The sequence below is a fragment of the Nerophis ophidion genome, linkage group LG01 (assembly GCF_033978795.1).
Source record: "Nerophis ophidion isolate RoL-2023_Sa linkage group LG01, RoL_Noph_v1.0, whole genome shotgun sequence".
In the NCBI taxonomy this organism is placed as follows: Eukaryota; Metazoa; Chordata; class Actinopteri; order Syngnathiformes; family Syngnathidae; genus Nerophis; species Nerophis ophidion.
Window position 1 is genome coordinate 90,594,712 of NC_084611.1, and position 25,684 is coordinate 90,620,395.

Consider the following 25,684-nt stretch of genomic DNA (forward strand, 5'->3'; position numbering starts at 1 on the left):
ATAGAGGTAACTTCCTCTGATTATAATCCCTCAGCTATTAAGGAAAAAAGGAAAATAATTTTCAACACAAGCATGGAAAACAAACAATGTAAACAAAATAGTAAAACTGCATGAAAGAGTTAATAAGCTCTTAAAATGAAGGTGCAAAAATCATGAATATGTAAGAAATGTTTAATGAAGTGTAAGAAAATAGTGCAAAGTGTGAAAATGAAAGCCGACTGAAAGGATTGACAACAATTGTTACACTTTAAAGGCGGTAATGCTAACCATGCACTAATTATTTTGCAAAACGAGTTCGACGCGGCATTAATTCTAGTCAGGCGCATACTATATACCTGGCAGCAATTCAAGGAAATACAGTACTTTGGGAAAAATTATGACCCAGAACCTTATATTTTTGAGCCTGAATATAACGAGGATGATCAGTAAATTTTAGAAAAGCCGAGTGCTCAACAGATGTAGCTTTATAGTGACACCATGGCATTAGCAAACATACAAACTAACAATAATAAAACAAACACTTGCATAATATTTCCAGTCTCGCTGGGATGCCGACCTACAGGACGTTGACCTGATTCACTCAGTGTCCACAAGATGGCGGCAAATTTGATCCGAATCAGACTGTCAAATATTCAAAGTTAATGTTAAAACACCTTTTGTGCCAGATTTGTTATAAAACTCACAACCACATTTCGCGGGCCAATCTGAAGACTCAGTAGTTTCTGATGTCATTATGCTGAGTGGGGAGTGTGACCATATCCACACAAAAATCAATAAAGTGTCTGTAAAGGCATTTACTTTTCCACACAAATCGGTTCGATACTGATTGACATTCTGTGATGGCAGTGTCACCTGAAGACGACCACACGGCGGTGCTGTTGAGTCAGGGCACGTTCAGCTGGCACCGGGACCCGGACGGAGACCACGGCGCCACCGCCGGCAGTCTACTCCTGCACAACCTCAATCTACAGATAAGAAAGGTGCGGAGACACGTCAATATTTACACATTCAGGTGTCGTTTTGAGGCAGGCGGGGTCCAACCACAGCTGGTTGTTAGTATTATCCAGAACAGATATTGACCAAGTGTGATATCAGCAAGAACCATATTGTGTTATCTAGACCAGGGGTCACCAACATTTTTGAAAGCAAGAGCTACTTCTTGGGTACTGATTAATGCCAAGGGCTACCAGTTTGATACACACTTCAATAAATTGACAGAAATAGTCAATTTGCTCAATTTACCTTTAATAAATAAATCTATATATATAAAAAAATGGGTATTTCTGTCTGTCATTCCGTCGTACATTTTTTTTCCTTTTACGGAAGGTTTTTTTTTAGAGAATAAATGATACAAAAACAAAACACTTAATTGAACGGTGTAAAAGAAAAGAAAACAATAAAAAAAAGAAAATTACATTTTTAAACATAGTTTGTGTTCAATTTCGACTCTTTAAAATTCTAAATTCTACCGAAAAAAAGAAGAGGAAAAACTAGCTAATTCGAATATTTTTGAAAAAATTAAAAAAGGAATTCATGAACCATCATTAGTAATTTTTCCTGATTAAGATTCATTTTAGAATTTTGATGACATGTTTTAAGTAGGTTGAAATCCAATCTGCACTTTGTTAGAATATATAACAAATTGGACCAAGCTATATTTCTAACAAAGACAAATCATTATTTCTTCCAGATTTTTCAGAACAAAAATTAAAAAAAAAAAATTCAAAAGACTTTGAAATAAGATTTAAATTTGATTCTACAGATTTTCTAGATTTGCCAGAATATTTTTTTTGAATTTTAACCGTAATAAGTTTGAAGAAATATTTCACAAATATTCTTCGTCGAAAAAACAGAAGCTAAAATGAAGAATTAAATTAAAATGTATTTATTATTCTTTACAATAAATTTAAAAAAAATTACTTGAACATTGATTTAAATTGTCAGGAAAGAAGAGGAAGGAATTTAAAAGGTAAAAAGGTATATGTGTTTAAAAATCCTAAAATCATTTTTAAGGTTGTATTTTTTCTCTAAAATCGTCTTTCTGAAAGTTATAAGAAGCAAAGTAAAAAAATTTACGAATTTATTTAAACAAGTGAAGATTAAAATATTGTCTTGGATTTTCTAATTCTATTTGAGTTTTGTCTCTCTTAGAATTAAAAATGTCGAGCAAAGCGAGACCAGCTTGCTAGTAAATAAATACAATTTAAAAAATAGAGGCAGCTCACTGGTAAGTGCTGCTATTTGAGCTATTTTCAGAACAGGACAGCGGGCGACTATTCTGGTCCATGTTGGTGACCCCTGATCTAGAGGTGTGAAATGAGTCAGAGAACAATGGTAGCAGTAAGTTGAATGATGCGGACACATTTGTTACTGGATACATTTTCTAATATGTGTAACTAACATGCAAATATGATTACAGCTTGTTATACATCGTAATTATACCGTATGTTGAAGCACAGTACGTCTGACTATGGTAGCCGTAATGCTCCGACTCGACTTCGTAGCTTACCAAAGTCGTACTAAAACGTTTTAACTGTTTTTGTACTGTTAATGTTCTGTATAAGAGGTGTCACAGTGGTTTTCACTGAGGGCCACATGGCAGTTCTGTTTGGCCCCAGAGGGCTGCGTCTGACGGTGAATACCAGTATTACGCACATTTTTCATGCATTTTATTAGTAGTGAATTATGTGAATTATATTTATATAGCGCTTTTTTCTCAAATGACTCAAAGCGCTTTATATAGTGAAACCCAATATCTAAGTTACATTTAAAACAGTGTGGGTGGCACTGGGAGCAGGTGGGTAAAGTGTCTTGCCCAAGGACACAACGGCAGTGACTAGGATGGCGGAAGCGGGAATCGAACCTGCAACCCTCAAGTTGCTGGCACGGCCACTCTACCAACCGGTAGAGGGGCGGTTTAGCTCGGTTGGTAGAGTGGCCGTGCCAGCAACTTGAGGGTTGCAGGTTCGATTCCCGCTTCCGCCATCCTAGTCACTGCCGTTGTGCCCTTGGGCAAGACACTTTACCCACCTGCTCCCAGTGCCACCCACACTGATTTGAATGTAACTTAGATATTGGGTTTCACTATGTAAATGGCTTTGAGTCACCAGAGAAAAAGCGCTATATAAATATAATTCACTTCACTTCACAACCGAGCTAAACCGCCCCAAAGTAGATTTTCTTTAAACTAAAATGTAAAGAAAAATATGGTAAGTTTCCATAATTTCCCATCAAAATGCAGTGTGTATTATTGTAAATGGAAAAACAGTACTGCTGTTTTTATGGTTAAAAAAAAAAGGCAGGTCAGTGGCCAGAATTTTACTGTAAGATTTACATTTGATTTGTTACTGTTAATAAGAAAAATACAATTTTACAGTAAAATTTTGGCACCCGAGCTGCAAATTTTTTTTATGCATTTTATTAGTAGATTTTCTTTAAACTAAAATGTTAAAAAAAAAAATATGGTAAGTTGCAATAATTTTACCCTCAAAATGTAGTGTGTATTACTGTAAATGGAAAAACAGTCCTGCTGTTTTTATGGTTAAAAAAAAAATGCAAATGAGTTGCCAGAATTTTACTGTAAGTTTTACATTTGTGTATTTACTGTTGATAAAAAAAAAAGAAGCAATTTTACAGTAAAATTTTGGCGCCCGAGCTGCCAGTTTGTTGGATATTTTTTAACGGACATCAACAACTGTAGATTTTTCGGTTTTATTACTGTATATGCCAAAAACAGCACCACAGTTTATTACAGTAAAAAAAAAGTACTTTTTTTTTTTATTTAGAGAAAAATGCTGTAAAAAACAATAAATTTCACAATTTTACCTTGGAATCTATTGCTACTTTTACATTGCACAATTTGATGGATAACTTGCTTTGGAAATATTATTATTAGTAGTAGTATTTATTTCTATTTAAAAATGGTTTGAATGTTTGATCATATATTTTTGCATAATTAGACAATATTGAACTCATTTTTAGCACTACGTGAGTTGTGTGGTCCTCTGTTGCCCTCTGTTTTTTTAAATTTTGATTTGTATTTACTGTTTTAATTGGTTTCACCCTTAAAATAGTTTTTAATCATATTTATTTTATATTGGTTTAATATGTATTTATTTATTATTATTTATTTTTTGTTTTTATTCAGTGATTGGTGGAGCTCAGGATAGTATTTGAATGTTGTTTTTAACATTGTTGTGCAGCACTTTGGAAACATTTTGTTGTTTAAATGTGCTATACAAATAAAGTGGATTGGAAAATTTTCGATTACATGGAGAATAAAAAATGTTTTCTCCTAGAATAGAAAGAAATAATACAATTAGTAAGAAAAGTTACAGTACATATTATTTCCAGGCTTCCGAGGGGCCAAATAAAATAAAGTGGCGGGCCACATCTGGCCCCCGGGCCTTGAGTTTGACATCTGTTATGAAACCTCAAAGTTTCGGTGTTGCTTGCTTACGGGTACTTGCTCGCGTCATTTACTGAATACGCTTCAACCTGCAGTTTACACATAATTTTTATGTGTGACTGCCATCTACTGGGTTAGATTTAATAGTAATAATACATTTAATTTGTAAAAAAGCACTTTACGTTGAGCAAACGGGACGGCGTGGTGCAGTGGAAGAGTGGCCGTGCGCAACCCGAGGGTCCCTGGTTCAAATGGTTCAAATGGTCCGTTGTGTCCTGAGGAAGACACTTCACCCTTGCTCCTGATGGGTGCTGGTTAGTGCCTTGCATGGCAGCTCCCTCCGTCAGTGTGTGAATGGGTAAATGTGGAAGTAGTGTCAAAGCGCTTTGAGTACCTTGAAGGTAGAAAAGCGCTATACAAGTACAACCCATTTAAACAACCTCAAAGTGCCACAGTGTAAAAAAAAGTAATATTAATAATAATAATAGTAAAAAGATAATAAAAATAAATAGAATATAAAACTAGAAACAGCCCAATAGCTAGAACCAGCATGCATGTCTATAAACAGGCTTTTTTTAAAAGATGGGTTTTTAAGCCTTTTTTAAAAGCATCCACAGTCTGAGGTGCCCTCAGGTGGTCAGGGAGGGCGTTCCACAGACTGGGAGCTGCGGAGCAGAAAGCCCGATCGATTTATCATTACACCATGTGCCAAATAAAATTGCTTCAAGGTCGGGAGGCAAAACCAGAATTATGCCGTACATTAGGCTCACCGGGTTAAAAGGTTTTTGAGAAAATATAAAAGGATTTAAAAAAGTGCACCTTATAGCCCGAAAAATAGGGTTGCAATTGGCTTCCCGGGCCGCACTTCCCACACCCCTGTCATCGCAGATCTTGACTCGCATTGGATCTGAGCCGAGGATGTTGTCGTGGCTTGTGCAGCCCTTTGAGACACTTGTGATTTAGGGCTATATAAGTAAACATTGATTGATTGGATTTCTTTATCATGTTGATGAACTTGGGACTACTTTGTGGGCTTCAGGGCTCGCTGACGGTGGTGGTGGGCAAGGTGGGATGCGGGAAGAGTTCCCTGCTGGCCGCTCTCACGGGAGAACTCTGCAGGTAAAAGCAGAACCTCGTACGACGCCCACCAAAGCAAGGTGTGGAAGTTAACCGCCGGCTGACGCGCAGGCACAGCGGCGTGGTGTACGTCGCGGACCGCCAGTCCGGTTTCGGCCTGGCGTCGCAGGAGCCGTGGATCCAGCACGCGTCCATACGGGACAACATCCTCTTCGGGAAGGACCACGAAGCCGCCTTCTACCAGGAAGTGATCGAAGCCTGCGCTCTGTCGGACGACCTCAGGGTACGTGACGTCGCGCCGCCACGTCTGCCGTCGCTTCCGTTTCAATCCAGTTCTCCTCATCCGTGTCAGATTCTGCAGCACGGCGAACGCACGGAAGTGGGAGAGAACGGCGTCACTCTGAGTGGAGGTCAGAAGGCGCGACTGGCCCTCGCCAGAGCTGTTTACATGGTGAGTGCTGAAAACTGTATCACGATACCAGTGTTTGATATCGCTCCATTCTGATAATTATTGATGTTTTATGAGCCATGGAATATAAAGAGCAGGAGAAAAATATATTTTTATTGCAAATCAGCTATCAAGGCAGAAATGTCAACGCAAACATGGAAAACAATTTTTTTCGAGGATTTTAGAGATAAAGGGGAGGTGCGACACCAGCTGGTAGTTAAGCGGAAGGTGAATAGAGGTAACTCCCTCTGATTATAATCCCTCGGCTATCAAGGCAGAAAGGAAAGGAACTGTCAAAACAACCGTGGAAAACAATGTAAATAAAATAGTAAAATCGCATGAAACACTTAACAATAAGCTCCTAAAATGAAGGCGCAAAAATCAAGAATATGTAAGAAATGTTTAATGATGTGTAAGAAAGTAGTGCAAAGTGTGAAAATGAAAGCCGACTGAAAGGGTCGACAACAATTGTTACACCTTATGTATTCATTTAGCCGCTGTGCAACAATATTTTTTTGGAGGATTTTAGAGATAAAGGGGAGGTGCGACACCAGCCGATAGTTAAAGAGGCAGGTAAATAGAGAAAACTTCATCTGATTATAATCCCTCAGCGATTAAGGAAAAAAGGAAAGGAAATTTCAACACAAGCATGAAAAACAAACAATGTAAACAAAATAGTAAAACTGCATGAAACACTTAATAAGCTCTTAAAATGAAGGTTCAAAAATCCTGAATATGTAAGAAAAAAAAAGCCTTGCCTTTACCGGAAGTAGCAGACAATGTGCATGTGACGTCACGGGTTGTGGAGCCTCTTACATTGTTTATAATGTGAGCCTCCAGCAGCAAGAGCTATTCGGACGGAGAAAGCGACAATTTCCCCATTAATTTGAGCGAGGATGAAAGATTCGTGGATGAGGAAATTTAGAGTGAAGACCTATAAAAAAAAAAAGGCGACGGCTCCAGGCGGCGGCAGTGTGAGCGATTCAGATGTTATTAGACACATTTACTAGGATAATTCTGGAAAAGACCTTATCTGCTTATTGTTTTAATAGTGTTTTAGTGAGATTGTAAAGTCATACCTGAAAGTCGGATGGCTGCGGTGAACGCCAGTGTCTCCGAGAGAAGCCGATGAGCCAAGATCACAGCTGCCTTTTTGAGCTGCAGTAGGAGGAGGTGTAATCCACTGACGTCTCCGGTAAGAACCGACTTAATATCGCAATTTTCCCATCCAAAAACTTGCTGGTTGATTTAGAGAAACATGTTCTCTTGACCGCTCTGTGTTAAAGCTTCACAACAAAAACAGAGAAACACCGGCTGTGTTTCTGTGCTGAAGACAGCTGCGATCCACCGCTTTCCACCAACAGCATTCTTCTTTATAGTCTCCATTATTAATTGAACAAATTGCAAAAGATTCAGCAACATAGATGTCCAAATTACTGTGTAATTATGCGATGAAAAGAGACGACTTTTGGCCGTGTGTGGTGCTGAGCTAATATGTCCGCTACAACCCGAGACGTCACAAACACGCGTCATCATTCCACGACGTTTTCAACAGGAAACTCTGGGAAATTTAAAATTGTAATTTAGTAAACTAAAAAGGCCGTATTGGCATGTGTTGCAATGTTAAGATTTCATCATTGATATATAAACTATCAGACTGCATGGTCGCTAGTAGTGGCTTTCAGTAGGCCTTTAAGTATTCATTCAGCCGCTGTGCAACAATTTTTCTGGAGGATTTTAGAGATAAAGGGGAGGTGCGACACTGGCCGGTTTTTAAAAGGCAGGTAAATAGAGGTAACTTTTTCTGATTATAATCCCTTAGCTATCAAGGCAGAAAGGAAATGTCAACACAAGCATGGAAAACAAACCATGCAAACAAAATAGTAAAATCACATGAAACACTTAACAATAAGCTCTTAAAATGAAGGTGCAAAAATCATGAATATGTAAGAAATGTTTGATGCAGTGTAAGAAAATAGTACAAAGTGTTAAAATGAAAGCCGACTGAAAGGGTTCACAACAAGTGTTACACGCTAAGTACTCATTTGGCTGCTGTGCAATAATTTTTTCGGGAGGATTTTAGAGATAAAGGGGAGGTGCCGCACCAGCCGGTAGTTTAGCAGGAGGTCAGAATTGAGGGCCAGCTCTTTAAATCAGAGGATAAAAAAATTAAAATATGCAAATGTAGAGAAACATAAAGAAGTATTTTTTGCAGGTTTATTGCTAGGAAGTTGCAGCCGTGCTTTAAAGCGTGAGCACGACTAAAGTAATTATGAAAATTGTTACAGTTTTTGATAACATCCACAAATTGTGTTATGTTTGAGCATGTCTGATGGCATTTTGTGTTGGTTCCATCCAGTTTTTTTTTTTTTACGCCACGACTAGGGAAGGTTGTTTGCATTGGGTCATAAAGGTAAATGCTGCACTTGACTACTTTCACTGCATAAGTGGTCTTTTATTTGTTGTTTTTGTCTTTTAAAAGGCAGCACTTTGAGATTTGAAATGTTATCATTATAAATACAAGTTAGCAGTGTTTTTATTATTATTTATCAAAGACCTGAATTGTTCATGTTGTCCACAAGATGGCGACAAGACAGCAGCAGCATATAAGTTGACTTTTAAAAAAATTAATTGAAATCTCCCTGCGGCCAGATTCATTGATATTTTTTCTACTCTATTTATGTCCTGAAATCGGGAAGGGTTTCATTCGGCCCTGTTTGGGTGGATCTCGTGTAAGAGGAAGAGCGGGGGATGTTAACCGTTATGCAATGCAGTTTGCTAAAAAAAAAATAATGGAAAGTGCCACCCTACATAGCAACTGGTCAAAGTTGAAATCGCCACAAACACATTTTTACTGGTTCAGTGCATCGCGCAGGCCCCACTTTTTGTCACGCTTCATGTGTCAGGTAAACTGCGAGGGACTTCTCTTCCCACTGTAATCTATTGAAATTGTTGTTGTGTGCTTTTTGGGCTAAATCTGGGACCTCATGTACGAGATTTAATGCCGCTTAGTATTCATGTAGCTGCTGTGCACCAAATTTTTTTGGGAGGATTTTAGAGATAAAGGGTATGTGCGACACCAGCCGGTAGTTTAGCAGAAGGTCAGAATTGAGGATGGGAAAATAAACGGGGCCACTGTAATCTATTTAAATTATTGTTGGGTAAATCTGGGACCACCTGTACTAAATTCGGTGCCATCTTGACAAGATAAACATGAGGAGCCAATCAGTGGCCACCACACAGTACAGCGTGCTCTGATTGGATGATTGCAGGACAAGGACATCTACCTCCTGGACGACCCTTTAGCGGCGGTGGACGCGCACGTGGCCCGCCACCTCATGCAGCGTTGCATCATGGGGCTGCTGGGCGGGAAGACCCGGGTCCTCTGCACGCATCGCGCCGAGCTGGCGGAGGGCGCCGACCAGGTGGTCCTCATGGCCGAGGGGACCGTCGTCAAGACGGGTACGGACGAGTCCGCCTTGTGAGGACGGCGATGTTGACCTCTTGTCCACTCCAGGCTCCCCGGCAGAGATCCTCCCCCTGATAGAAGCGGCGCCCAAGCAGCAGGAGGAGCAGAAAGCCAAAGAAAAAGGCAAGGAGCCATCATGTCTGGCCGACAGCCTTCGCGAGGAGGGGCAGGAGGAGCTGCGGGCTGACGACGGTTGCCATGACGACCTTTCGGGGGCGGAGAAGAAGGAGGCGGGCGGCCTGGCGTGGAGGGTCTACCGCACCTACTGGACCGCAGTGGGCGGAGCTTTGGCCACGTCCATTCTGCTGTCCCTGCTGGCCATGCAAGGTGGGTAGGAACGCCCCCCCGGTGGTCACATGACATATTGCATGTTAACTGTTAGCATGCTAATTTGCTAAAACTGATTTTGCAGGCATAAGCCTGGTAAACATATGATTTGATATTTCATTAATGCTAACTTTTTTTGGGCAAATTTTGCAGGTCAACACTTAAAAGTCATATATTTTGTTACTTGATGCATGGTAATCGTTAGCATGCTAGGTGGCTAACTTTTTTTTTTTCAAGTTTTGCAGGTCAACACTTAAAAGTCATATTTTGTTACTTCATGCATGTTAATCGTTAGCATGCTAGTTTGCTAAAACTAATTTTGCAGGCATAAGCCTCGTATACATATGTTTTGATATTTAATGAATGCTAACTTTTTTTGTTGCAAATTTTGCAGGTCAACACTTAAAAGTCATATTTTGTTACTTGATGCATGTTAATCGTTAGCATTCTAAGGTTTTTTTGAGCTAGTTTTTGCAGGTATAAGCCTCATTAGCGTATGTTTTGATACTTTGTTCATGTTTACTGTTACCATACTAGGTTTTTTTTAACTAGTTTTTGCAGGTATAAGCCTCATTGGCGTATGTTTTGATACTTCATTAATGTTTATCGTTAGCATGCTAGGTGGCTAACTTTTTTTTGCAAGTTTTGCAGGTCAACACTTAAAAGTCATATATTTTGTTACTTGATGCATGTTAATCGTTAACATGCTAGTTTGCTAAAACTAATTTTGCAGGCGTAAGCCTAATATACATATGTTTTGATATTTAATGAATGCTAACTTTTTTTTGTTGCTAATTTTGCAGGTCAACACTTAAAAGTCATATTTTGTTACTTGATGCATGTTAATCGTTAGCATTCTAAGGTTTTTTTGAGCTATTTTTTGCAGGTATAAGCCTCATTGGCGTATGTTTTGATACTTCATTCATGTTTACTGTTAGCATGCTAAGTTTTTTTTGCTAGTTTTTGCAGGTATAAGCCTCATTGGCGTATGTTTTGATACTTCGTTCATGTTTACTGTTAGCATGCTAGTTTTTTTTTAACTAGTTTTTTCATGTATAAGCCTCATTGGCGTATGTTTTGATACTTCGTTCATGTTTACTGTTACCATACTAGGTTTTTTTTAACTAGTTTTTGCAGGTATAAGCCTCATTTGCATATGTTTGATACTTAATTCATGTTTACTGTTAGCATGCTAAGTTTTTTTTAGCTAGTTTTTGCAGGTATAAGTCTAATTGGCGTATGTTTTGATACTTCATTAACGTTTATTGTTAGCATGCTAAGTTTTTTTTAGCTAGTTTTTGCAGGTATAAGCCTCATTTGCATATGTTTGATACTTAATTCATGTTTACTGTTAGCATGCTAAGTTTTTTTAGCTAGTTTTTGCAGGTATAAGCCTCATTGGCGTATGTTTTGATACTTCATTAATGTTTATAGTTAGCATGCTAGGTGGCTAACTTTTTTTTTGCATGTTTTGCAGGTCAACACTAAGCCTCATTGGCGTATGTTTTGATACTTCGTTCATGTTTACTGTTAGCATGCTAGGTTTTTTTTAACTAGTTTTTGCATGTATAAGCCTAATTGGCGTATGTTTTGATACTTTGTTCATGTTTACTGTTACCATACTAGGTTTTTTTAACTAGTTTTTGCAGGTATAAGTATCATTGGCGCATGTTTTGATACTTCATTAATGTTTACTGTTAGCATGCAAAGTTTTTTTAGCTCGTTTTTGCAGGTATAAACCTCATTGGCGTATGTTTGATACTTAATTCATGTTTACTGTTAACATGCTAAGTTTTTTTAGCTAGTTTTTGCAGGTTTAAGCCTCATTTGCATATGTATTGATACTTCATTCATGTTTACTGTTAGCATGCTAAGTTTTTTTAGCTAGTTTTTGCAGGTATAAGCCTCATTGGCGTATGTTTTGATACTTCATTCATGTTTATTGTTAGCATGCTAAGTTTTTTTTAGCTAGTTTTTGCAGGTACAAGCCTCATTGGCGTATGTTTTGATACTTCGTTCATGTTTATTGTTAGCATGCTAAGTTTTTTTTAGCTAGTTTTTGCAGGTATAAGCCTCATTGGCGTATGTTGTGATACTTCGTTCATGTTTATTGTTAGCATGCTAAGTTTTTTTAGCTAGTTTTTGCAGGTATAAGCCTCATTTGCATATGTTTGATACTTCATTCATGTTTACTGTTAGCATGCTAGGTTTTTTTTAGCTAGTTTTTGCAGGTTTAAGCCTCATTGGCGTATGTTTTGATACTTCATTAATGTTTATTGTTAGCATGCAAAGTTTTTTTAGCTCGTTTTTGCAGGTTTAAGCCTCATTTGCCTATGTTTGATACTTAAATAATGTTTACTGTTAGCACGCGAAAAAATTTTTTTTTTGCTGACTTGGCAGGTAAAAGCCTCATGGACATACTGTATATTTTGGAAATTGACAAGCGGTAGAAAATGGATGGATGGATGGAATAATAACTCTGGACTGTGTTTGGGATTCAGCCTCCAAGAACGTGTCGGACTGGTGGTTGTCTCACTGGATCTCGGAGCTGAAGAACAGCACTCACCCCTCGGGCGTCTTCGCCACGCCTCACCTGCTGCTCCTCTCCGCCGCACGCCGGATGTGAGGATTGGCCTGCTAGCACGCCAGTCTCATCAGCGTCCTAACGCCGAGTCGCCCCCCCCTGCAGGTCGGCCAACCTGAGCGGCGAGGTGCAGTTTTACCTGACAGTCTACGGCTGCATGGCGGCGGCCAACACCGTCTTCACCGCCCTCAGAGCCTTCCTCTTCGCCTACGGCGCCGTCCGCGCCGCCGCCGTCATTCACGACAGACTCCTCCAGCGGGTCCTCAAGGTGCGTCTGACATCCACGTTCACTTTACCAGGCTTGATGACCCCCCCTCCCTCCGCCCTCAGGCGACGGTGACCTTCTTCGACACCACCCCGCTGGGCCGCATCCTCAACCGCTTCTCGTCGGACGTGTACGGCGTGGACGACAGCCTGCCCTTCATCCTCAACATCCTGCTGGCCAACGTGTCGGGTCTGCTGGGCACGCTGGTGGTGATGACTTACGGCCTGCCCTGGCTCCTCCTGGCCCTGCCCCCCCTGGCGCTGCTCTACCAGCGCACGCAGCGCTTCTACCGCCACACCTCCAGGGAGCTGAAGCGCCTGTGCAGCGTCACGCTCTCGCCCGTCTACTCGCACTTCTCCGAGACGCTGAGCGGCCTCGCCACCATCCGGGCGAGCGGCGGCTGTGCCAGGTTTGATGCTTGATGCATGTTGACCGTGTGCATGTTAGTTTTTGCAGCTGATTTTTGCAGGTATGAGCCTGATTTTATGTGGCTCATACCTGATTTTTGCAGGTGTGAGCCTCGTAGATGTTTGTTTTGGATATGTCATTAATGCTAACTGTTAGCATGCTAACTTTTTCAGCTGATTTTTGCAGATATGAGCCACATAGACATTTGTTTTGGATATGTCATTAATGCTAACTGTTAGCATGCTAATTTTTTTAGCTGATTTTTGCAGGTATGAGCTTTGTGGATGTTTGTTTTGGATACGTCATTATCCTAACTGTTAGTATGCTAACTTTATTAGCTGATTTTTGCAGGTATGAGCCACAAAGATGTATGTTTTGATACTTCGTTTATGCTAACTTTTGCAAGTATATAAGTCTCATAGATGTATGTTTTGATACTTCATTAATGCTTACTGTTAGCATGCTAACTTTTTTAGCTGATTTTTGCAGATATAAGCCTCGTGGATGTTTGTTTTGGATACGACATTAATGCTAACTGTTAGCATGCTAACTTTTTTAGCTGATTTTTGCAGATATGAGCCACATAGACATTTGTTTTGATACTTCATTAATGCTAACTATTTTAGCAGATTTTTGCAGATATGAGCCACATAGACATTTGTTTTGATACTTCATTAATGCTAAATGTTAGCGTGCTAACTATTTTAGCTGATTTTTGCAGGTATGAGCCTTGTGGATGTTTGTTTTGGATACGTCATTATCCTAACTGTTAGTATGCTAACTTTTTTAGCTGATTTTTGCAGGTATGAGCCACAAAGATGTATGTTTTGATACTTCGTTTATGCTAACTTTTGCAAGTAGATAAGTCTCATAGATGTATGTTTTGATACTTCATTAATGCTTACTGTTAGCATGCTAACTTTTTCAGCTGATTTTTGCGGGTATGAGTCACATAGACATTTGTTTTGGATACGTCAATAATGCTAACTGTTAGCATACTAACTTTTTTTAGCTGATTTTTGCAGATATGAGCCACATAGACATTTGTTTTGATACTTCATTAATGCTAAATGTTAGCATGCTAGCTTTTTTAGCTGATTTTTGCAGGTATGAGCCACAAAGGTGTATGTTTTGATACTTCATTTATGCTAAATGTTACCATGCTAGCTTTTTTTAGCTTATTTTGGCAGGTATGAGCCTCGTGGATGTTTGTTTTGGATACATCATTAATGCTAACTGTTAGCATGCTAACTTTTTCAGCTGATTTTTGCAGGTATGAGCCTCATGGATGTTTGTTTTGGATACGTTATTAATGCTAAGTGTTAGCATGCTAACTTTTTTAGCTAATTTTTGCAGGTATGAGCCACAAAGATGTATGTTTTGATACTTCGTTTATGCTAACTTTTGCAAGTAAATAAATCTCATAGATGTATGTTTTGATACTTCATTAATGCTTACTGTTAGCATGCTAACTTTTTCAGCTGATTTTTGCGGGTATGAGCCACATAGACATTTGTTTTGGATACGTCAATAATGCTAACTGTTAGCATACTAACTTTTTTTAGCTGATTTTTGCAGATATGAGCCACATAGACATTTGTTTTGATACTTCATTAATGCTAAATGTTAGCATGCTAGCTTTTTTAGCTGATTTTTGCAGGTATGAGCCACAAAGGTGTATGTTTTGATACTTCATTTATGCTAAATGTTACCATGCTAGCTTTTTTTAGCTTATTTTGGCAGGTATGAGCCTCGTGGATGTTTGTTTTGGATACATCATTAATGCTAACTGTTAGCATGCTAACTTTTTCAGCTGATTTTTGCAGGTATGAGCCTCATGGATGTTTGTTTTGGATACGTTATTAATGCTAAGTGTTAGCATGCTAACTTTTTTAGCTAATTTTTGCAGGTATGAGCCACAAAGATGTATGTTTTGATACTTCGTTTATGCTAACTTTTGCAAGTATATAAGTCTCATAAATGTATGTTTTGATACTTCATTAATGCTTACTGTTAGCATGCTAACTTTTTCAACTGATTTTTGCAGGTATGAGTCTCATGGATGTTTGTTTTGGATACGTCATTAATGCTAACTGTTAGCATGCTAACTTTTTTAGCTAATTTTTGCAGGTATGAGCCACATAGACATTTGTTTTGATACTTCATTAATGCTAACTGTTAGCATGCTAGCTTTTTTAGCTGATTTTGCAGGTATGAGCCACAAAAATGCCTGATCAGTTTTTCAAGTCTGGAGCTGTCCTTCTTAGATGTACTGCCCCCCCCCCCCAGCACACTACCATGTAGAACAGAACACTGGCAACCACAGACTGGTAGTACATCCACAGGAGTTTTTTGCAGATGTTGAAGGAGTGCAGTCTCCTGAGGAAGTACAGCCTGCTCTGTCCTTTCTTGTACTGCTGGTCCGTGTTAACAGTCCAGTCCAGCTTATTGTCCACCCAAACCCCGAGGTACTGTACCTCAACTCCCTCGATCACAATAGGTTGTGACCGTGGACTTAACCTCCCAAAGTCAATGACCAGCTCCTTGGTCTTTGATGGATTGAGCTGCAAGAGGTTCGTGTGGCACCAGACTACAAAGTCCCTCACCAGATTCCGAAACTCCCCTTTAATATTTCATCATTGATATATAAACTATCAGACTGCGTGGTTGCTAGTAGTGGCTTTCAGGAGGCCTTTAATGCTAACTTTTTTAGCTACATTTTGCAAATATAAGTCTCATTGACTTTTGTTTTTGATACGTCATTAATGCTAACTGTTAACAGCCTAACTTTTTTTTTGCCGATTTTGGCAGGTATAAGCCTCTTAGATGCATATTTGGTCGCTTCAATAATGCCAACTTTCAGCATGCAAACTTAGGACTGAAACCAAACGCCGGACTTGTGTCCCGGTAGGTTTGAGGAGGAGAACGTCCGGCGGTTAGAACTGAACCAGCGCTGCGTGTTCCTGAGCAACGCCGCCATGCAGTGGCTGGACATCCGCCTGCAGCTAATCGGGGTCGTCGTGGTGACGGGCGTCAGCGTGGTGGCGGTCGTCCAGCACCATTTCCACGTGGTTGATCCAGGTGAGGTGTATCGGTATTTTAGAGGGGGGGGGGGTGGCATAAAAAGACTTGAACTAAGACCAGCACGGGGACATTTGTGTCAGGCTTGGTGGGTTTGTCGCTGTCCTACGCCCTGTCCATCACCAGCCTGCTGTCAGGCCTCATCTTCAGCTTCACCCAGACGGAGATGCAGCTGGTGAGCGTGGAGCGGGCGGAGGAATACTCCAGCCAGCTTCCTGCCGAGCCTCAGCAGCACAACCCGCAGGTACTCGTCTTTGCCCGGCGAAGGTCCAGAAAGCCAGAACCGCCGTTTGCTTGTTTCCTCCCAGCTGGCTCCTTCGTGGCCGGAAGAAGGCCGGGTGGAGTTTCGCCGCGTGGTCCTGGTCTACAGGGAGGGTCTTACCCCCGCCCTGCACGATGTCAGTCTGATGGTGCGACCCGGGGAGAAGGTGGGCATCGTGGGTCGCACCGGTTCAGGGAAGTCCACTTTGTTCCTCGCCCTGTTCCGCATGGTGGAGGTCAGCCAGGGACAGATCTTCCTGGACGGGCTGGACGTCAAGGATGTGGGCGTGGCCCAGCTCAGGTAGGCACCACAGGTGTGATTGGTTGCATAATCATACCAGGTCCACACCAACACACCCGAACCTGCTTTGTGAAAATCTGTTGGTGCTTCCTGTTGGCTTTACACTGTTTCCCTGTTGTTTTCTCTCACTCCCCCCCCCTAGGGAGGACCAAATATTTCATGATCCCCCAGGAAGTACAAAATACTTCACACCCCCCTAGAAAGTACAAAATATTTCACGCCCCCCAAAGAAAGACAAAATATTTCATATGCCCCCTAGGGAGGATAACATTTCATGCCCCCCCCCCAAGGAAGGACAAAATATTTTGCATGCCTTGTAGGAAGGATAACATTTCATGATCCACCAGGAAGTACAAAATATTTCACGCCCCCCCGGTAAGGACAAAATATTTCACGCCCCCCTAGGAAAGACAACATATTTAAGATGCCCCCTACAAAAGGATACAATTTCAAGCCCTCCCCCCCCAAGGAAGGACAAAATATTTCACGACCCCCTAGGAAAGGACAAAATATTTCACGCCCCCCTAGGAAAGACAACATATTTAAGATGCCCCCTAAAAAGGATACAATTTCACGCCCCCCCCAAGGAAGGTCGAAATATTTCACAACACCCTAGGAAAGGACAAAACATTTCACGCCCCCCTAGGAAAGACAACATATTTAAGATGCCCCCTACAAAAGGATACAATTTCAAGCCCCCCCCTCCCCAAGGAAGGACAAAATATTTCACGACCCCATAGGAAAGGATACAATTTCACGCCCCCCCCAAGGAAGGACGAAATATTTCACAACACCCTAGGAAAGGACAAAACATTTCACGCCCCCCTAGGAAAGACAACATATTTAAGATGCCCCCTACAAAAGGATACAATTTCAAGCCCCCACCCCCCCAAGGAAGGACAAAATATTTCACGACCCCATAGGAAAGGACAAAATATTTCACGCCCCCCTAGGAAAGACAACATATTTAAGATGCCCCCTAAAAAGGATACAATTTCACGCCCCCCCCCAAGGAAGGACGAAATATTTCACAACCCCCTAGGAAAGGACAAAACATTTCACGCCCCCCTTGGAAAGACACAATATTTCACATGCCCCCCACCCCTTTAAAAAAACCTAAATATCTCACATGCCTTCTAGGCAGTACATAATATTTCACCCCCCCCCCCCCCTTAGGAAAGACAAAATCTTTCACATGCCTTCTAGAAAGAACAAAATATTTCACGCCCCCCTAGAAAGGACAGAATATTGCACCCCCACCCTCTCTAGAAAGGACAAAATATTTCGCGCCCCCCCTAGGAAAGACAAAATATTTCAAATGCCCCTTAGGAAAGATACAATTTCACGCCTCCCCCAAGTAAGGACAAAATATTTCATGATCCCCCAGAATGTACAAAATATTTTACATTCCCCTAGGAAAAACTAAATATTTCAGATGCCCTCTAGGAAGGATAAAATGTCATGCCCCCCCAAGGAAGGACAAAATATTTCACGCCCCCCCAGGAAGTACAAAATACTTCGCGCCCCCCAAAGAAAGACAAAATACTTCATATGCCCCTAGGAAGGATAACATTTCATGCCCCCCCAAGGAAGGACAAAATATTTTGCATGCCTTGTAGGAAGGATAACATTTCATGATCCACCAGGAAGTGCAAAATATTTCACGCCCCCCCAAGTAAGGACAAAATATTTCATGATCCCCCAGAATGTACAAAATATTTTACACTCCCCTAGGAAAAACTAAATATTTCAGATGCCCTCTAGGAAGGATAAAATGTCATGCCCCCCCAAGGAAGGACAAAATATTTCACGCCCCCCCAGGAAGTACAAAATACTTCGCGCCCCCCAAAGAAAGACAAAATACTTCATATGCCCCTAGGAAGGATAACATTTCATGCCCCCCCAAGGAAGGACAAAATATTTTGCATGCCTTGTAGGAAGGATAACATTTCATGATCCACCAGGAAGTGCAAAATATTTCACGCCCCCCCGGTAAGGACAAAATATTTCACGCCCCCCTAGGAAAGACAACATATTTAAGATGCCCCCTAAAAAAGGATACAATTTCAAGCCCTCCCAAGGAAGGACAAAATATTTCACGCCCCCCTAGGAAAGGACAAAACATTTCACGACCCCTTGGAAAGACACAATATTTCACATGCCCCCCCCCCCCCCTTTAAAAAAGACAAAATATTTCAGATGCCTTCTAGGAAGTACATAATATTTCACGCCCCTCCCTTAGGAAAGACAAAATATTTCAAATGCCCCCTAGGAAAGATAAAATATTTCAAATGCCCCCTAGGAAAGATACAATATTTCAGGATACAAATTCATGCCCCCCCAACGAAGGACAAAATATTATTCACGCACCCCCTAGAAAGGACAAAAATATTTCATGCCCCCCCTAGAAAGGACAAAATATTTCACGCCCCCCTAGGAAAGACAAAATATTTCACATGCCCCCCTTTAAAAAAAGACAAAATATTTCACGTCTTCTAGGAAGGACAAAATATTTCACCCCCCCCTTAGGAAAGACAAAATATTTATTATATATGATTATATATGTGTAATAATAATTAATAATCATGTATATAAATATGTGTAACAATAATTAATACTCATCATATGTGTAATAATAATGTACATTACTATCCTGGACAAGTCAACTTGTAAAATGGGGACAACGTGGGTCTTTGGTCTCTGCAGGTCCAGGCTGGCCATCATTCCTCAGGACCCTTTCTTGTTCAGCGGGACCATCCGACAGAATCTGGACCCCTGCCAGCAACACCAGGACCAGCAGCTCCTAGAGGTCCTGGATCAGTGCCACCTCGGGTCCTTGGTCCACACAATGGGTGAGGGACATGGACCAGGGGGCGGGGCTAAGAAAACAACAACAAACGAAAGGAGGACGATGTTGTTCTCGTCCAACTCAATGACATCATCGTGTGTGTGTGTGTGTGTGTGTGTGTGTGTGTGTGTGTGTGTGTGTGTGTGTGTGTGTGTGTGTGTGTGTGTGTGTCTCCCAGGTGGTCTGGATGCTAAGGTGGAGGACAGAGGCAGGTCCTTCTCAGTGGGACAGAGACAGCTGCTGTGTCTGTCCAGAGCGCTGCTGACTCAGGCCAAGGTGAGAAGCTGTGTTCATGTCCTGGGCCTGATCTTGGTCCTGGTCCTGGTCCTGGTCCTGGTGTCATAAGTGAGCCTCTCGCAGGTCCTGTGTGTGGACGAAGCCACAGCCAGCGTGGACCAGAAGACGGACAAACTGCTGCAGAAGACCATCAGAGAGAGGTTCCGTGACAAGACTGTCATGACCATTGCACACAGGTCAGTGTGGAGGGTTGAGGGGGTCATGTGACCATGCTGCTCTATGGACACAAGTATTGGGACGCCTACAGGAAGTGAAGACACGCGTCCACTCTGTGTGAAAGTATCTGTGTCTTATCGTGTGTTTCTGGACCTGCGTGTGTAAATACATGTGTTTACATGTGTGTGTGAAAGTATCTGTGTCTTAATGTGTGTTTATTGAACTGTGTTTGTAAATATGTGTGTTTACGTGTGTGTGTGTGTGTGTGTGTGTGAGTGTGTGTGTGTGTGTGAAATTATATGTGTCTTAATGTGTATTTATTGACCTGTGTGTGTAAATACGTGTGTGTGTGTGTGTGTGTGTGTGTGTGAAAGTATCTGTGTCTTAATATGTGTTTATTGACCTGTGTGTGTAAATGCGTGTATTTACGTGCGTGTGTGTGAAAGTATCTGTCTTAATGTGTGTTTATTGACCTGTGTGTGTAAATATGTGTTTACTTGTATGTGTGTGTGTGTGTGTGTGTGTGTGTGTGAAAGTATCCGTGTCTTTGTAAATACGTGTGTTTACGTGCGTGTGTGTGAAAATATCTGTGTCTTAATGTGTATTTGTTGACCTGTGTCTGTAAATACGTGTGTTTATGTCTGTGTGTTTGTGTGTGAAAGTATCTGTGTCTTGATGTGTGTTTCCTAACTTGTGTGTATAAATACGTGTTTACATGTCTGTGTGTGTGTGTGTGTGTGTGTGAAAGTATCTGTGTCTTAATGTGTGTTTCTTAACCTGTGTGTGTGTGTGTGTGTGTGTGTGTGTGTGTGTGTGCGTGTGTGTGTGTGTGTGTGTAAATACATGTGTTTACGTGCTTATGTGTGAAAGTATCTGTGTCTTAATGTGTGTTTCTTGACCTGTGTGTGTAATTACGAGTGTGTGTGAAAATATCTGTCTTAATGTGTGTTTCTTGACCTGTGTGTGTAAATGTGTGTGTGTGTGTGTGTGTGTGTGTGTGTGTGTGTGTGTGTGTGTGTGTGTGCGTGTGTGTGTGTGTGTGTGCGTGTGTGCGTGCGTGTGTGTGTGTGTGTGAAGGTATCCGTGTCTTAATGTGTGTGAAGGTATCGCTGTCTTAATGTGTGTTTCTTCACATGCGTGTGTTTACATGCGTGTGTGTGAAAGTATCTGTCTTAATGTGTGTTTCTTGACTTGTGTGTTTACATGTGTGTGTGTGTAAAAGTATCTGGGTCTTAATGTGTGTTTCTTGACCTGTGTGTTTGCATGTGTGTGTGTGTGTGTGTGTGTGTGTTTATTGACATGTGTTTTTACGTGTGTGTGTGAAAGTATCTGGGTCTTAAAGTGTGTTTCTTGACCTGTGTGTTTCCATGTGTTTGTGTGTGTGTGTGTGTGTGTGTGTGTGTGTCCACCAGGTTGAACACCATCATGGACTCTGAGCGTGTGCTGGTGATGCATGCTGGGAAGGTTGTGGACTTTGACACCCCAGCAGCACTTTGCCAGAAGGACGACTCGGTTTTCGGTCAGCTCCTCAGTCAGGTGACCAAGGGACACTAATAGACTCTAATAGGACACCGACTGGATGCCAAAAATATACCGACAGAGCAATGACAGGACAGTCACGGGTTAATGACAGGACAGTGACGAGACACCGACAGGACAGTCATGGGACAATGACAGGACAGTCACGGGTTAATGACAGGACAGTGACGAGACACCGACAGGACAGTCATGGGACAATGACAGGACAGCGAGGGGACAGCATCGTGACAGTGACAGGACAGTGACAGGACAGGACAGTGATGGGACAGTGACAGGATAGTGAAGGTGACAGGACAGTGACGGGACAGTGATAGGACAGCGACAGTGATTGGACAATGACGGGATAGTGATAGGACAGTGACGGGACAGTGATAGGACAGTATCGGGACAGTGATAAAACAGTAACAGTGATAGGACAGTATCGGGACAGTGATAGGATAATGACAGTGATAGGACAGTATCGGGACAGTGATAGGACAGTGACAATGACAAGACAGTGACAGTGATAGGACAGTATCGGGACAGTGATAGGACAATGACAGTGATAGGACAGTATCGAGACAGTGACGGGACAGTGATAGGACAGATATAGGACAGTGACAGGACAGACATAAGACAGTGACAGGACAGTGATAGGACAGTGACAGTGATAGGACAGTATCGAGACAGCGACGGGACAGTGATAGGACAGTGACAGGACAGATATAGGACAGTGATAGGACAGTGACAGTAATAGGACAGTGACAGTGATTTGACAGTATCGGGACAGTGATAGGACAGTGACAATGTCAGGACAGTGATAGGACAGTATCGGGACAGTGACAGTGACGGGACAGTTATAGGATAGTGACAGGACAGTGACGGGACAGTGATAGGACAGTGACAGGACAGTGACAGTGATAGGACAGTGACAGTGATAGGACAGTATCGGGACAGTGATAGGACAGTGACAATGACAGGACAGTGACAGTGATAGGACAGTGACAGTGATAGGACAATGACAATGACAGGACAGTGATAGGACAGTGACAATGACAGGACAGTGATAGGACAGTGACAGGACAGTGAAAGTGATAGGACAGTATCGGGACAGTGATAGGACAGTGACAATGACAGGACAGTGACAGTGATAGGACAATGACAATGACAGGACAGTGATAGGACAGTGACAATGACAGGACAGTGATAGGACAGTGACAATGACAGGACAGTGAAAGTGATAGGACAGTATCAGGACAGTGGCAGTGACGGGACAGTTATAGGACAGTGACAGGACAGTGACAGTGATAGGACAGTATCGGGACAGTGATAGGACTGTGACAGTGACAGGACATGACAGTGAAAGTGATAGGACAGTGACAATGACAGGACAGTGATAGGACAGTGACAGGACAGTGAAAGTGATAGGACAGTATCGGGACAGTGGCAGTGACGGGACAGTTATAGGACAGTGACAGGACAGTATCAGGACAGTGATAGGACAGTGACAGGACTGTGATAGGACAGTGACAGTGACAGGACTGTGACAGTGACAGGACATGACAGTGAAAGTGATAGGACAGTGACAGGACTGTGACAGTGACAGGACATGACAGTGAAAGTGATAGGACAGTGACAGTGACAGGACAGTGACAGTGATAGGACAAACATGAAGGAGACTTGAAAGTATCTTCTGGAGTCGTCCTCATGTCTGACTTGGTGAAGTCAGAAGAGGACAGAAGAACTCAAGCTGCTAGTGTCACATGACCGTGTTCCAACGTCACATGACCGTGTTCCAACGTCACATGACCGTGTTCCAACGTCACATGACCGTGTTCCAACGTCACATGACCGTGTTCCAACGTCACATGACCGTGTTCCAACGTCACATGACCGTGTTCCAGCGTCACATGACCGTGTTCCAACGTCACATGACCGTGTTCCAGCGTCACATGACCGTGAAGATGTCGTGTGGACTGTAAAGCTGCTACTGCACACTTGAGGTTGCCACGGTGACTCCAGAGGACTGCTGACTTCCTGTCCCCGCAGGGTGAGGCACGCAGGTGAGCACCAAAAAGGTCGGTGGTCACGTGGAGACTTGAGTGTTGCGGGTCACTTTGTTGACGTCTCAGGTCAACTACAAAGTCCCTCCATGGAGCCCAGACCTCCACCAGGGCTGAACTGTTGACAAAAGTGCCAAGTCAGTTGTTTCGTGGACTACTTCCTGCTTCACTGACAAGTGCAACATCAAAAGAGTCCTTTTAAATACGTGGAGTGAACCCTCTTGTCAGCCATCCACGCTCTTTGTCTCTGTGGGTGGAGGCGGTACCGCTAGCACAGAAAGAACAGATGAAGGTAACATACTAGCAGGGATGGCCAAGATACTTGGAGAATGTAGTAATCTAAGCTACTACTTATATTTTCCGGCCTATAGAGCGCATCCGTATATAAGCCACACCCACTAAACCTTTTTCCACATGTAAGTCGCAGATATATACGTTGTGAAATAAGTTATTTACACAAAATATTTAACAAATATTTATTTATATACCTTAATTGTTTCCAAACAGTGTCTGTGACACAGCAGTAAAAGGGCTGATCAAACAAAACAGAAGTCATGGTCATGGACCCCAAGGCAGCTCTCCAGTCAGCTAACCAGACGGTGTCGTTTTGAAGAACTTACTGAGTGATTTGTGAAACTGAAACGATACAAAAAGAACGTCATTGTAGGTTAATAACATTAACACAGACACTCATAAACATGTTAGCATATTAGCTCATGCTAACTACGCTCGCTTGATTACGTTGCGATAGCACGCACAAATATGCTTGAAAACACTCTGACCGACGTCACACACAGGGTCAGGGCGGTTTAGTAAGTAAGAATAGTTGTAGTTGTATTGTAAAACTTAAAAACGTTGCTTGGAGTGACGATGGAAGAATCCGTACGAGTAAAAACGCAACGGATGGCAAGAAGAATCTACAGTTTTTAGCGTGAATTACTGTAAATGGGAACATAGTACCACTTTTTTTCATGGTTAAATTCTGTCGACTGAGCTGCCCTTTTTCACAGTAAACCCTACAATTGTTTTTACAGTAAATTATTGTAAATATGAAAACTGTACCACTGAATGAATTATTGAAGGTTTTTAATGGTAAAATTCTGCCAATTTTTTGTTATCATAAAATGTTTTTTGAAAGTCTCTTGCCGTCGTTGTGCGGGTTCAATGCACCACCCAGGAAGGACATGCTTTTGAGCAAGTTTGACTTCTTTATTTTGAAATAAATCTGTTATTTGTTTGGGTGGAGGCGCTACCGCTAGCACACAAACACAGAAAGAACATTTGAAGGTAACATACTAGCAGTAATGGGCAAGATACTTGGAGAATGTAGTAAACTAAGCTACTACCTATATTTTCCGGCCTATAGAGCACATCGGTTTACAAGCCACACCCACTATACTTTTTTCCACATATAAGTCGCAGATACATACGTTGTGAAATTAGTTATTTACACAAAACATTTAACAAATATTTATTTATATACCTTAATTGTTTCCAAACGGTGATGATGGGAAAATATTAGTACTTTTTTTTCACGGTGAAAGTCTGTCGACTGAGCTGCAATTGTTCTCACGGTAAAATCTACAGTTGTTGATTTTACGGTGAATTATTGTAAATGTGAAAACTGCACCGCTGAACGAATAAATGAAGGTTTTTTTAATAGTAAAATTCTGCCAATTTTTTGTTATCGTAAAATGTTATTGTGAAAGTCTCTTGCCGTCGTCGTGCGGGTTCAAAGGACCACCCAGGAAGGACATGCTTTTGAGCAGGTTTGACTTCTTTATTTTGAAATAAATCAGTTATTTGTTGGGGTGGAGGTGCTACCGCTAGCACACAAACACACAATGAACATTTGAAGGTAACATACTAGCAGTAATGGCCAAGATACTTGGAGAATGTAGTAAACTAAGCTACTACCTATATTTTCCGGCCTGTAGAGCGCCGAAATTAATAAAAACAAATATACATATATATATATATAGAGAGAGAGAAAATTAAAAACCAATTACAAACAAAAAATAAATCAATCAATCATTTACAAAAAACTTACCTTTTTTGTAAATGATTGATTTATTTTTTGTTTGTAATTGGTTTTTAATTTTCATTCTTTACTTCAAGTTATTACAGTATGTCTCTCTCTCTCTCTCTCTCTCTCTCTCTCTCTCTCTATATA

General features: G+C 41.5%; 1 protein-coding gene across 1 annotated transcript in view; it reads left to right on the forward strand.

Annotated features, from left to right (window-relative positions):
• Positions 1-25,179, forward strand: part of abcc10 (ATP-binding cassette, sub-family C (CFTR/MRP), member 10) — a 38,250-nt gene extending 13,071 nt beyond the window's left edge. The window contains exons 6-21 of the mRNA XM_061915750.1: positions 847-980; positions 5,448-5,527; positions 5,597-5,768; positions 5,838-5,936; positions 9,206-9,395; positions 9,451-9,729; positions 12,231-12,351; positions 12,419-12,581; positions 12,644-12,987; positions 15,898-16,067; positions 16,151-16,311; positions 16,376-16,629; positions 19,336-19,481; positions 19,656-19,753; positions 19,838-19,950; positions 21,343-25,179. Coding sequence (XP_061771734.1) covers positions 847-980; positions 5,448-5,527; positions 5,597-5,768; positions 5,838-5,936; positions 9,206-9,395; positions 9,451-9,729; positions 12,231-12,351; positions 12,419-12,581; positions 12,644-12,987; positions 15,898-16,067; positions 16,151-16,311; positions 16,376-16,629; positions 19,336-19,481; positions 19,656-19,753; positions 19,838-19,950; positions 21,343-21,484 — 2,666 coding nt within the window. The 3' untranslated portion in view covers positions 21,485-25,179. The remainder of the gene's footprint in view (positions 1-846; positions 981-5,447; positions 5,528-5,596; positions 5,769-5,837; positions 5,937-9,205; positions 9,396-9,450; positions 9,730-12,230; positions 12,352-12,418; positions 12,582-12,643; positions 12,988-15,897; positions 16,068-16,150; positions 16,312-16,375; positions 16,630-19,335; positions 19,482-19,655; positions 19,754-19,837; positions 19,951-21,342) is intronic.
• Positions 25,180-25,684: the final 505 nt, after the last annotated feature.